This window comes from Podarcis gaigeae (genome assembly GCF_964106915.1).
Source record: "Podarcis gaigeae genome assembly, chromosome: 14".
Lineage (NCBI taxonomy): Eukaryota > Metazoa > Chordata > Lepidosauria > Squamata > Lacertidae > Podarcis > Podarcis gaigeae.
This window is the reverse complement of record NC_139690.1, coordinates 6,285,867-6,299,527: the sequence shown is the minus strand read 5'-3', so window position 1 is coordinate 6,299,527 and position 13,661 is coordinate 6,285,867. Positions and strand designations below refer to the sequence as shown.

At 41.5% G+C, this 13,661-nt stretch overlaps 1 protein-coding gene across 24 annotated transcripts in view; it reads left to right on the top strand.

Annotated features, from left to right (window-relative positions):
• TCF12 (transcription factor 12) overlaps positions 1-13,661 on the top strand; it is a 137,777-nt gene that overhangs the window by 75,640 nt on the left and 48,476 nt on the right. For all 24 annotated transcript variants that reach the window (XM_083712605.1, XM_083712599.1, XM_083712616.1 and 21 more), the window contains 2 exons: positions 4,656-4,788; positions 7,025-7,077. In XM_083712605.1, the coding sequence (XP_083568731.1) occupies positions 4,656-4,788; positions 7,025-7,077 (186 nt within the window). The remainder of the gene's footprint in view (positions 1-4,655; positions 4,789-7,024; positions 7,078-13,661) is intronic.

Below are 13,661 nucleotides of genomic sequence, written 5' to 3'. Positions count from 1 at the left end.
GCGCTTCTGGCAGCGTGGGACTGGAGCTTACAGGCAGTCAGCACCATCACACTCTGCCTCCTTTGAGATGCGGTTCTTCCTCTTGCTTCTCTTCCAATTGGTGGCTTAGGCATCACATTTCAAGCAGGCACAGGAGGGAGGCAGCGAGTTCGAACAACGGCAACCTCACTGTACTCTGCTCCTTCCCAGCACATCTTGGTTTTGCTTTGCACAAACTCTCGCTCTCCTACCATGGTTTGATGATGATTTCAGAAATAGAAGAACTGCATCCCATTTTAAATTAAAACAGGACACATCTATTTACTTCCAAAAATGGGACAATTCCATTTTTTATGGACAGGTAGAAATCCTATACTGGACACTGTCTTTTTGTTGATCCAGCCTAGATTTGTATTACCCTTTTTAGCTGCTGCATTCTACTGCTGACTTTATGGTTTGCTAAAACCCCTAGCTCCTTTTTCTATGTGTGCTGTCAAGCCAGGTGTCACCCATACTGTATTTGCACATCTGATTTTTCATACTTTAAATACCAAACTTTTTATTGATCTCTGTTTAAATAATTTTTGTTAGTTTGACCAGTTCTCCATCCTGTCAATATCTTAGATCATGTCTGGTGTTTGCAGCGCCTCCACAATGTCCCAAGATTTGATGTCCACTGAAAATTTGATGATCATCTCCTCCACTCCATCCAAGTCATGTTATAAAGGCATTAAATCACACCAGGCCCAGAGCAGAACTCTGAGGCACCTCCTTTAGTGCATATTTGAGGCACTTCTGGCTTGAATCAAGATTTCCTTTTCCTCAGTATTGTGATGTGGTCACCTCCACCCAAGGTCCCCATTCCTTTCATCTCATCAACCAGTTCTTCTGGACGATGAAATTATCAGCAAATCAAGAATTTATTAGACCTTTCATTCTTCACTGTTTGATTTCCAACAGATCCCATTTATTTTTAAGTGCTATGCGATCATGTACCTATCTAATGACTTGTTAGCACAATGCATTTAATGAAAACTTTCTAAGACAAACCACCAGAGAGAATCCTAATCTATCTCATTTTCTGGCAGTTGCTATTGATTACTCATTCAAGGTTCCTTTGTTTTTCACTATCTAATGATATTCTCCAGAGTGAATTCTTAACAACCTACAGATAATTGTGAGCTTATTTCTAACATTTCCATGCAGAATGAATTTGCAATATAATATAATTTCTAAATGTCATTATTCCCCATGTTTGATGTTCCCATGGTTTTATTTTTCATTCAACAGTTTAAAATGCAGCATTTATATCTTGTATATATTGGGTTGTATTCAATGTTAGACCTACTCAGAGTTGACCCACTGAAATTAATAGACATGAGTAAGGCAGATCCGTTAATTTTAATGGGTCTACTCTGAGTAGAACTTGGTTGGCTGCAACCCACTATATTTATATAAAACAATGTATATCACCCTTCATTATTTATTAATTTAATGCTACTCCCTCTTGATGATTTTCCTATTTTATTGTTTTGTTGTGCTCCATTGTGATAGCTGTTTTATGAATGGCTTGCTGTATATGCTCTTATATATTGTATGATGCTCTATTATTGTAAGCCACTTTACACATTAAAACAAAGCAGAATGTAAGCTTATTCATCATTTCATACAGCATAAAACAGGTGAAAACCCAACAAACTATATATTTTTTGAGCAATAGGAGTGACTGTACCCCTAAAACTATATCCAAATTTTGTATCCTTTGAGTTCTGTGCAAAATAATGGATAGAACAAAGTTTCTTTTGGTGCTGGATGGATAGCCTTGCACCTCAGTGGATATTGTGGGTGTTTTACAGTGGAAGAAAAAGAAGACACAGTGTTCTTCAAATGACAGGTGTATCTTAGCCACCTCTTTGGGGTGTATGCCTCATAAGGCATCTTTCTTATGCAGTAATAATAATAATAATAATAATAATAATAATAATAATAATAATAATTTATTATTTGTACCCCGCCCATCTGGCTCGGTTTCCCCAGCCACTCTGGGCGGCTTCCAACAAAGATGAAAAATGCACTAAAGTGACAAAATGTGACAAAAATACAACAGAATTCTATTGGAATAGTATTAAAATAGTAGATCATTATAAATATTTGCTTAATAGAATGAATTCAGTAGTTCTCCAGTCCATATAATAATCCTTAACACTACTCTTGAGTGGTCTGTGGCTGCAGGTTCTGTGGATTTCCAAACTCATATCCTGAGTATTTTAAATATTTAATTTATCAATAGCTTTACTTGCCTTGCCGTTTCAATTAAACGTGTTTATTTGGAAATGGATGTCAGCGCCTAGGTATTTTAAATAGTTTCTGGTCGTTCATTAGTTGGTGAATAGTCGGCGCAGTATTTGTGTAGTCCCTGACTTTTTTGTTTGGGTGTCTGTTGAAGGTTATTTGTGGATTAGCTAGGTATATTTGAATTAGCTTACAGCAGTGAGTGCTTATTACTGAGGACAGTAATCCAAGCAGTGCTAGTCAGTATTCCAGGAGAATTGCTTGCTGTTGATTATCCTTTAGTAATTGGATGTGAGTTTAGAAGACGAGGTTCCAGCTTGCGAGAAGTCTCCAATTCAGTTTTAAGAGCATTAGGAACTAAGCTACGTGTATCATGTCAGCAAACTTATCTTTTTGAAGAGACCCCAGGCACTTGGTCAAGAGCGAGCCTGGTATTGATAATACAAAGCTTATTTCATAGTGTTATGATCATCCTTGGAGTATTCCATCTCTATCTGATGCCCTCAGGGTAGGATAGATCTTAAGGTTGCTTGGTTCTGCTAGGCAGAAAAATCAATGAGATGTATTAATTACATCTGTATTGATTTTGATTTGGCAAACAGAAGTACTTCAAATAAGCTGGATAAAACTTTTTCAAGTATCAGCAGTAATACAGAAAAATAAATAACTCACATTTTTAGAGGAATGACTTTTTAAAACTAGCACAAACTGGCCTGAATCCTCAAAATCTAGGGAGGTGTCATGGCACTATGCTAATTTAACAGAGGAGCCATTCCCCGCCATGCAGAAGAAAGCTGAGAAGGGGACAGGCGAACTATGGCAACTTTCAGGTTTTGCAGTTGCTGTTAATCCATTGATTGGAGGTGTCAGCTTCAGTCACTACATAAACATTGCTTCTAATTGTTAATGAGTTACATTTATCACGTCAGTGAAATTATAGAGTCCCACACCAGGATTTATTTCTATGTTTGGATGTTTCCTCTACCCCACTATTTTGAAATTATTTTCCTCAAATGGCTTTAAAAAGTCATTTGGAAGTGGAGTTCGGTTGTAGTTCTCAGGGTACAAGTCCCATTGATTGGGGTGGGGGAGCATGCGCAAGGCACAGTTGACCTCTGCCCCAGGAAAATAATTGTCATGTCATGTCATGACATGCTGCGTGACGCGTTGTGCACCCACAGTCGGGGGTCTGAGTTGGTGCCCTTGCAGTCAAGTGAACATAAATGTTGTGAAACAAACAAATAAAATAATAAATAATTCTTTGGCTTAAGCCCCCCCCCCAAACCACAATTAACATTTCTTTGAACAGTGATATGAGATTGAAGCTGAATACACCGTTTTCACTAGTCATTGGTTGATGCATTAACCACATCATTTGAGACTTAGGCCCAGTCTATGCTAATATGTTATGCTAATAGTATATTGCTTTAGCAAGGCCTAACAAGCAGGAAGGAGCAGTCTTAATCTTGTGTCACACACTTCTCCAGCCCTTTTCAAACACAGCCAGGAGATGGACTTAGCGGCTTTTAGTTTCACTTTCCTTAAAAAAAGATTTGGAAGCTGAGTTGTTTTGAAACTGTTCAGAGTTTGTTAAAAACCAGTGGAAAGCTGCTCCCTTAGGGCAAATGAATCTCTGCCCTCAGCATGCCCTCAGTTGCCTGCCTTCTTATTTATGGGTGCAGGCCGGCCTGTGCAGAGAAGGGGCAGCCACCCAGGTACACTTGCCCTGGGCCTCAAAGGGCTAAGTCGGTTAGGTGGCTCCACCAGGAACTGGCTGATTTTTTGTTTGTAACTTAATTCTAACAAGACTCCAAGCTCTGAGCCTCAGACAAGCTCAGCACAGGCCTGAGTACTGGAGTGGGGGGCCTGGCTTAGTGTTTCCCTTGTAAAACTCAGCATGGAGGAGAATAGGGACAAAACTAGAATAAAGTAGCTCCACTTGTCATTGACTCCAGCTCTAGTGCCAGTGGGTACACTAGTCACCATTCTTAAAGACAATAATCCTGGTCTAGGCAACACAACAAGTCAAGGATTCAGGAGAAGGGATGAATGAATCTGCTAACATGGTCCTCCTAGGTGTGTTGGGGGAAGCGGTGGGGAGGGGAGAGTGTACAAGCCAAAGAATAATGGTAGGTTTACTTTCTTATACTTCATCTCTTTAAAGCAGGCATCCCCAAACTTGGCCCTCCAGCTGTTTTGGGACTACAATTCTCATCACCTCTGACCACTGGTCCTGTTAGCTAGGGATTATGGGAGTTGTAGTTCCAAAACAGCTGGAGGGCCAAGTTTGGGGATGCCTGCTTTAAAGCTTAGTGTGTCCTGGTCCTTTAGGCACAGAGAAAGAGAGACTTTTAATGTCCTACTCCTGTTGGTTTGTTTTGCAGTCAAGTCTGATTCGATCAGATATTGGGCTTGGAAGTCCAGGTCTGGTGTCCTCAGGAAAAGCCGGAACATCATATTACCCATTTCCTACCACAAATCCACGACGAAGATCACTTCATGATTCATCTTCTCTTGGTGAGTCAATCATACGTTAGCTAATTCTGCTTTCCCCTCATCACATTTTTAAGATTGAGAGCACTCTTTTCAGGGAGATGTCCAATCATTTCCCCCAAGAAATGTGTTTAATTATAGATTATCTTCTGTGAATTTTATATTCTGTTTAACCTGGCGGCTTAGGACTCATATAAATTGAAAGTGGGAGAGCATTGAAGTGGGCTGTAGGAGCGAGCCAGCAGCTTGACATTGCACTTTTCCCTTTTGAGTGCAAAATTAGGTAGCATCTGCTGCCTTTTTCCTTCTGTAACTCCTCCCCAGTCATCCATTCCCCATGTAATGTGCAATCCACCCCAAAAGAGTTGTAAGAGCAGAATGATGTCCCAGAAGCATGTACTTAAACATTCCCCAATAAGGACACATTACGAGCATGCTAGATCAGGCTAATGGCCTATTTAGTCCCTGAAGAACTTAGTGTAAGTTAATCAGCTAATCTGGCCACCTCACTTCTCAACTCTAAATCGTTTATAAGCAAGTTAAAGAGCACAGATCCCAATACCAATACTTGGTGGACTCTGCCATCTACCTTCGTATCAGGAATACTGTAACTTCCTGTTATTTGTCTTAACCAGTTCCTGATCCACAAGAAGCTGTTGCTTCTTATTCATTGACTCCCAAGTTGATTAGGTACTTTGTCCAAAGCTTTTTTAAAGTTCAAGTACAGAACATCAGCTTGATCTTCTAGTTTTCTTGACATCCGAAGAACACTAATAGACTGGACATTTCGTTGTAGAAGCCATGTTTATTCTGCTTTACCAAAAGCTTGTTCTACTATATACCTGGTTGGTTCTGTGACCAACTGTTCGAGGACACAATTGTTTAGGGTATCAAGAAATGTTACCTTTGTGACTCGAAAACATACATTCTTGTGCGTGAATGCTGCCATTTTGGCTATATAAGTGCAGGCACACACTGCTAAAAACTGGAAATGGAATGCAAGAGTCTTTAAAATTGCTAGGTACAAACCATACACAATAGATATGACTTCACAGTCTTGGATTCTATATCACTCTATCTCCAGCAAGCGCGCCATCTTCATGGGGCCCTGGGTGCCCTGGCTCCCACCACTGGTTTTCCTGTGGGTGCCCTGGGTGCCCGGCTGCCTCCACCCTTTGCAGCTGCCTCCATGTGCTGCTGCCACTGCAAAAGCCTCCGTGCGCCACCCACAGTGGCTGCGCAGCTGTCTCCACAGCCGCTGCGCACCGCCCACCACGCCAAGCACCACCTTACCTCTGGCGCTCCAGCGCAGCAGTGTCAACTGGATCCAGGTCTGCGCCTCTGCTGTGGGGCCCCACAGTGGAGAGGTGCAGGCCCCAGTACAGTTGCTGCTGCTGCGCTGGACCGTGTGCGCCATTCCACCATTGCAACATGTGATGTCATGTTGCGATGCCGTTATTTCAGTGCGCACTGTGACGTTGGGCACCCACAGTGCGGGAGCCCAAGTTGGAGGCCCTGATCTCCACTGTTTTTGAGTCATAACACCCTACCCTACAGTCGTACCTCTGCTTTTGTATCCCTCTGGATACGTAAACTTCGGGTTGCAAACGCGGCAAACCCAGAAATGTATACTTCCGGGTTTCGCTGTGCGCGCATGTGCAGTAGCGCTCAATTGTGCCATGCACGTGTGCAGAAGCGCGCCTCCAGTTATGAAGTTTTCAGGATGAGGCCGGGCCTCCGGAATGGATCCCGTTCGTAAGCGGAGATACCACTGTATATTGTTCCCAGTTTGTTTTGTCCAATTACCTATTCCATGCAGAGGGTCTCATTTCAAATAGGCAACAGTAGCCACGTACTTAGGTCTTTTTTCCTTAGCATATGAGCCATTTCCTTCTTTGGTTATATAGTGATGATTTTCAAAGTACAAGCATTTGTATGTTATTCCATCCCTTGTTCTTTTGGGAGGTGAACTCTATTTGGGTGTGTTTACTGGGCTGAATCCACTGGTTCAACTCTTAAACTAGATCTTGGAAATTAATTCATAATTCTTGGTGTCCTTTTAAAAAACAATTTGTATTTAAATCTGGAAAATAAGTAGCTGGGCAAAAGAGTTTTATAAAGCACCTGCTACTATTCGACTCTTTAGGACTACATTTTTCTAGTTCTTTTCTCATTTAGGCAGTTTTTCTTCAGCAATGCTACTTACTCTGTTAACGTTACTAATGCTGCTGGTTGATAAAATTTGGCTTTTCATATGCAGATTCTCTACAGACCAAGAAAGTAAGAAAAGTGCCCCCAGGTTTGCCTTCATCTGTAAGTATTGTTGGTTGTTCTATCTTTCAGTAAACAGTTACCATTGGATTGCTTTCTTTGTGTATCGGTTACAAAGAGTAAAATTGAGCAGCAATAAGTTATAAAGCAGGGATAACTAACCTGTAGTTCTCCATAAGTTGTTGGACTCAAGCTCCATCAGTCCTGAGCAGTGGCCAAGCTGGCTAATGCTGATGTGAGGGCTGTTTGAAAATCTAATTGAGGCTTGCACAACATAAGCCTACCAACCAATTGTGGCCATCTCTATAACTATTTGCATTGCTCTTCCTCTTTCTGGAGCAGGTGACATGTTGGAGTTGGTCAAGTTTTTTACCCTCTTGCAGTTAGCCGGACATGTTGAACAATCGGCTTTTACTGAGGTTGGATCTAAACACATTAAAAAAAAAATTCGGGAAAATGATTTGTAAACCTCATAGTGAGAAATCATGTTGGAGAAAGACAGGACTCCACAGCACCATCTGGTGTCACAGTGTTCTAATGCATATAAAACACTTTTTCTTTACTAATGTAGCTGAGTCCTGAGTCTCCCTTACCATGAACTGTTGGAAGAGGGAAAGCCTTCTGTGCTGCTGTGACCCTAGTCAGTGAGGAGAAGGGGAAAGAGTGAAAGAGAGATTGAAGGAAAATTGGAATCTAAGGAACGGAGTGAGGAGGAGGAAGTGAGGAACAAATGGATTGGACAAAAAGAGAGGAGTGTGCTGTGGGGTGCACAGAGAAGAAGGGGCTGCAGCTGTTGAAAGATCTGTGGGCTGGAAAGCAGAAAAAAATGACAAACTGGGATGCAGTTTGCAGACCAGTCCTATGCACGCACAGAGAGGAGGAGGTGGGAAGCACGCTTCGTGAAATAAAGAATGGGAAGCAGAGATGAGCATGGATAAAGGGTTTCAAAATGACCTGTGGTAATGCACAGAGTAAAGGGGACTTAACAGAATGCACACGAACAAAATGCAAACTTAAAATTGTGGTAGTGATTTTCTATGTGTAACTTAGATTTATCCCTCTTGAGACATCAATAATGCTAAAGTGCCTCTAGGGTGGAGTGAGTGTTTTGCCCCTGGTTTAGCTACACCTTTGTAGTGCTTTTAAACATCTGATAGCAATGATTTGTAAAATATTTGTACATTTTTACCTACTTGTCCCTGTCATGCACATTTCTCTCATGGGAAGAGGGGTGGCCCAGGAACTATCTTCTGTTCATGTCTTTTGATGTTTAATTAGTCATTATGTTGCTGAACAGGAGGACAGACAGATTAATAGCTGAGAATCCTAGAAATTTACATTGGTAATAATCCCAGTGGAGCTGAAGACATTAAGATGCGTAGGACATGTGCAGCTCGGCTTGCCTCAATAGGACTGTTATTAATATGCATAAATCACCAAGTCAGATGTTCCTTATGAAGCCCTTGCGGATTTTCAAGCCTTCATTAAGTCTTTTCTAACTTGAGTCTAACATCACGAATGCTTTCAAGCAACCGGTTTGTTCATCTCCCTTGCTCCAAAATGTGTCCTTTGAGAATAAAGGGCTTTAATTGGGGAGTTGGGGTTGGCGTGGCTTGGTAAAAAATCATCAATAAATGTGATAATCTAATGCTTTTTGGTTGTGTTGTGGTATTAAAAGTCTCTTATTCTGTAAAGAAAATGGTTAATACATTAATCTGTATTTAAAATCCACATCAAATGCAGGCAGGATTTTCCACCCATCCCTCCCTTTCAGAGCAAACAAGAAAGGAGGGAGAGATGCAGAACTTGTTTCTTTGTTGTGTAAATGGAGGTGTTGGGCTTTTATTCAGCAGTACTTAACACATGGCGCAGGTGCACTTGGATGAGTCATAACTCAAAGCTGTGCAGGCTGAATAGCATGGGCTGCTGCTGTTGCAAAGGCAGGAGGAAAGCTGTGGATGCAAAATGGGCCAGATCTTTCCTTCTTTGGCATTAGTTCTGAAGTGGAGCTGGTACTCTGGTTTGTTTATGCCCTCCATTGTATTTCACAAAACAACTGAACCCAAGCTTCTGTTTTCATTTTTTCTTCTTCTTCCAGTGAGATGTATGTTGGGCAGACTGAGGGGCAGCTGTGTTATGAACTTGCAGCTTACCTGGAAGGCAGCTTACAGCTGGAGAGACACTTAACAGATTTTGCTTGCATAAGCTCGTGGGCTGAATAGCTGCCCAGTAAACTCAGGGTCACAATGGCAACCTCAGGAATCTTCCCCTCCCCCATTTCAGTTCCCAAGCAGGAGCTAAAAATAGACCAGCAGTTAACACTGAATCCCCTCATTGAATGAAAGAAGGAATGAAAATACAATTAAAAACCAGTGTCAATATTTAATACAAATGATGCACGTGGAAAAGAAATAGGAGGGATTTACTGAGGGATCTCTGTGTAGGTAGGGTTGGATGCAAAAGGCATCTATGTAAGGAGTGGGAAACCTGGAAAGTCTTGCATTCAAAAGAGCTCTACAGACATAATCTCAGTTATCTACAACAATGTTTCCCCTCCTTCTCCTTAATCCTTTCTGTCCCAAATGTAACTACAGTTTCATTTCTTTTTCTCCCCAAACTTCATCATGCAGCTGATCTACTCAGAAGTAAGCTCCACCAACATCGACAGTAGATATGCATAGGACTGCAGCTTTAGAAGTTTGGTCTCATGCACCTTTACTATAAAGGAAGCCTAACTGTTCTGTGGTGCTTACTCACCAGTAAGCATCCTAGTTTTACTTGGTGTCTCTCAATGCTGCTCCAATTGAGAACATTCAGGCTGTTCAGAGGAAAGGGAGACTTTCACATCAAGGGGCATGTGCATTCTCAGGGTCCTTCTCAAGTCCTTTTTTTCTCAGTGGTTTTTGCCTAGTAAAAGTTCTGCTTTGCGTGTCCAGGAAAGCTTCTCTCTTGGTTACTCCATGGTCTTTTCTTTCTATGTCTGTTCTGCAAGGTAATGTTTGCCTCCTTCATGGAATTTACAACTTCCTTCATGTGAGGCATGGGTGATGTTGTTGGTTGTTCTGCAGCTTCTTGAAGTATCAACAAGGATTGTCCAATGTCTTATTGCTAGTCAGTGCCCTAATCATTTAATTAAGGGTGGGATGAAGAAGGACGCCCCGTGTAGTTAAGATGGGATGAAGGGCTACTGGCCACTGACGTCACAAAGGTACTCAAGCCTTCATCTTAGCTGTGGCTTTCTCCAGTGTATTTCCTAAGAGGGGGGAATCATTTAGGGCTTGGCAAATTTCCCTAGATAAGGAATTGTTGCTGCTTCAGAGAAGGCAATGTCTCTGATATTCCTCAAACACATTCAATTTAGTGGAAGCCTCGAGAACAGATCCTTAAAAATTGAGTTGGTTCATATGAGCAAATACAGTCATTTAAGTAACAGGGTCCCAGATCATTAAGGTTTTTTTGGCCCATACCACTTCTTTTTTAAGAAAGCCAAATGTTTGCCTAATACATTACTACTACTATTACTAAGCTTTATAGGGTTCCACCTTCTATCTGCCCCATTAAAGCAGTTCTTACCCAGACTGATCATAGATGTGGAAGCTGATGGAACATTATGTAGATCGTGTTTCGGATGGTGGCTTCTAGCCAGATAACATTTGCACACAGGAATATACATAGAAGGAACTCATGGGATTAAAATAATTTCAAAAGGCCTTGGATTTTGCATCAGACTCTGGCATAAATCCTGCTGCCAGGACTTTCATCAAAGGAAAAACTTGTAGGGGAGGGTACTCTGTTTGCTGAGTGCTGTGATGCCAAAATAAATTTGGGATGTGCAAGAGGAAGGACACTGAGTGGCTTTTCTAGTGTCTGCCAATATCCAGTTTCCAGCAGTCTCAAATTTGTGTGTCAGTGTGCCAGGACGATCATGTCTTTGAAGCCTGGCAGCCCCTTCTTGTATTTTTCATTTCTCTCCTCATGCCATTTGAGCATAGCACTTCCACTGCCATGATTTCCAAAAGCCAGTAGAATGCTCTGCAAAATAAGATTTCCTGTTGCTTGCTTTAAAACTTGCTACATGATCGTTTCGATTTGGTATACTTTTGATTAAAAGTACAGTATGGTGTTCTGATTAGGGAGAAGGATTAGATTATACAGCCATCTGCAGGAAACATCCGAAACTGCAGCAGTACTTTGATACCCAATGATTGTATCTTGGCATGTAACCAATGCAATGGTTTATTAAGAGGATTTAAACAGGAAAACCTAAAGTTATAGAGTTGAGCTAGCAGAGGGATTTGTTTTCCCCATTACGTTTTAAGATTTTATTTTAGTTGGGGTGTGTGCATTTGTCATATTTTGATGATTTTAGTTTAGTGGGGCTGAGACATGATGGTGGCATCAGTCTGTCTTGAATATTATAGAATAAGTCAAACTGTTGGGAGAGTTTCAGCACCTGCTGTGGCTGTAGAGCCCAAGATGGGAGAGACATTATGGATAGTGAGAAAGAAGTTGATAGAGAAAAGTCCCCCCCCCCCCCAATAACCCTAGAAATCAGGGACATCTAATGAAGCTGAATGTTGGGATATTCAGGACAGACAAAAGAAAGTGCTTCACTCAGCACATAGGTGAACTATGGAATTAACTCACGCAAGAGGCAATGGTGACCACTAACTATTATTTGGCTGTCAGTGGCTACTAACCATGATGATTGTGTTCTCCCTTCGCTGTCGGAGGCAATGTGCTTCTGAATACTAGCTGCTGAAAATCGTTGCAGAATGCTGTTGCTCTCAGGTCTTGTTTGCGTGGTTTCCACAGACATCTGGTTGGTCACTGTGAGAACAGGATGTTGGACTAGATGGGCCACTGGCCTGGTCCAGCAGGGCTTTACATATGCTCTTATATTTCAATACCATTGTATACTGGATACATGCTAATTCAATTCGGTGGGTTGTAGGCTTGGGTTGTTGCTGTTTCAGAGATGCTCTTTAATTTTGTTCATGGCATTTTCCAGGAAAGGGTAAGATCAAATATATTCCATTGTCTCCTGTTGTTCATTTTACACCAGACACTCAGATAGGATCTGCAGGTGTCTTTTAATAAATGGGCACCACTTAGAACAAAGTATTGGACACCTCCCGTCCTGGGCAATATGTGGGGTGTCTGCCATGGCAGCATTTCATATAATCAAGGCATCCTTCCAGACTCTACTTTCCCTCACTTTCTCACATAGAACTCTCAAGCATAAGGGTTTTATAATTTAATAACTATGTTGTATGGGGGGGGGGCGGGGGCGGCTTCATGTCATGAGAGCCTGTGAAAAGGATTTAGGACTTCTAAATGTGATGAGTAGTCAGTACTCATCACATTTGAGAGCTTGAAAATATGCTGGTGGTCTCAAGCACCCTTTAAATGAAGAGGAATGTGTTACAGTTGGCATAAAAAGCATTGAAAAGAGGTGGGGAGAGAAAGAAAGTGATTTTCATATGTAGTGGCTGTTTCTTATTGTGAAAAAAATATAAATCAAAACAGGTATTTTAAAAATAACATGTTCACCAGTTTGGTTGCTGCTCCAGTTTCTGCTGTTCCTGAAAAATATGAGTATGATGTAGCTGTTGCACAGATTAAAAGTTCACTTTAAAAGCTGTAGGTACAAAAATGGTTTTTGTTGGGTGGCCAACACAATTACTCACATTTTGTGATCGGTAGCTTCTAGGAAACCCAAACTGCAAGGGAATCTCTGTGTGACTAAGTATTACAGCCTGCCATGTCACACAGCAGGTTGACATGCTTACACTCGAAAAAGTCTGTCAAGATTGGCAAGAACTCTTTCACCCCTGCAAAATATCTGTCAAGGCTTCATGAAGTGTGCTGAGATTGCCATGGATCACTTGACTGAAAGTGTTCCTGTGAACTCTTCCAGATGGAAATTCTTACATTTGTCTGTCTTTGTCAGTCAAGTAGGTCTTAAACATTCTGTCATACTTTGACATAGAGTATATTCTTCTGAAAAACATCTTAATCCTAGAACAGTTGCTAACCTTTGGGGGAGAGCCTGAGTAAGATCTAAAGAGAGAGTTAACATATCTTGCCTGCAGAAGTATAAACACTGGAGTGCAGGTTTAAAGAGTGTAAATCAAGCCATCTTAGCCAGTGCTTTGAGAACCCAAGAGGATCCATGTGGCCTCTGAGGGCGGACAGAGAGAGTTGCAAGCTGCTTGGCACGCCAGCGCTTGGCAGTCTGTATCCTGATGCTGTTTTGCAGCTGTTCCTCAGCCTGTTCAGTGGTTTTTTTCGTTTAGGCCCCCTTTAGGGCCAAGGCCTCACTAGGCAGCTTCCAGCATATGAAAACACAAAATGCTTCATCAAAACACTTAAAATATATAATTATCACCGTAACAATAAACAGCATTAAGAATAGCTCTCAACAGCACAGTATCATTAACAGGAGAAAAATGTTTTAGCACCAATTCAGGAAAGAGCAGCATAGTAAATTTTAGGAAGAAGCAACTTGAAGATCTGCAAAGCCAAATTGAAGGCTTGTAAAGATGGGATTTGTTGTTGTTGATGATGATGATGATACTGTTGTTGTTGTTGTCTTTCCTGAGTGTAATTTCTGTTTTATCTAC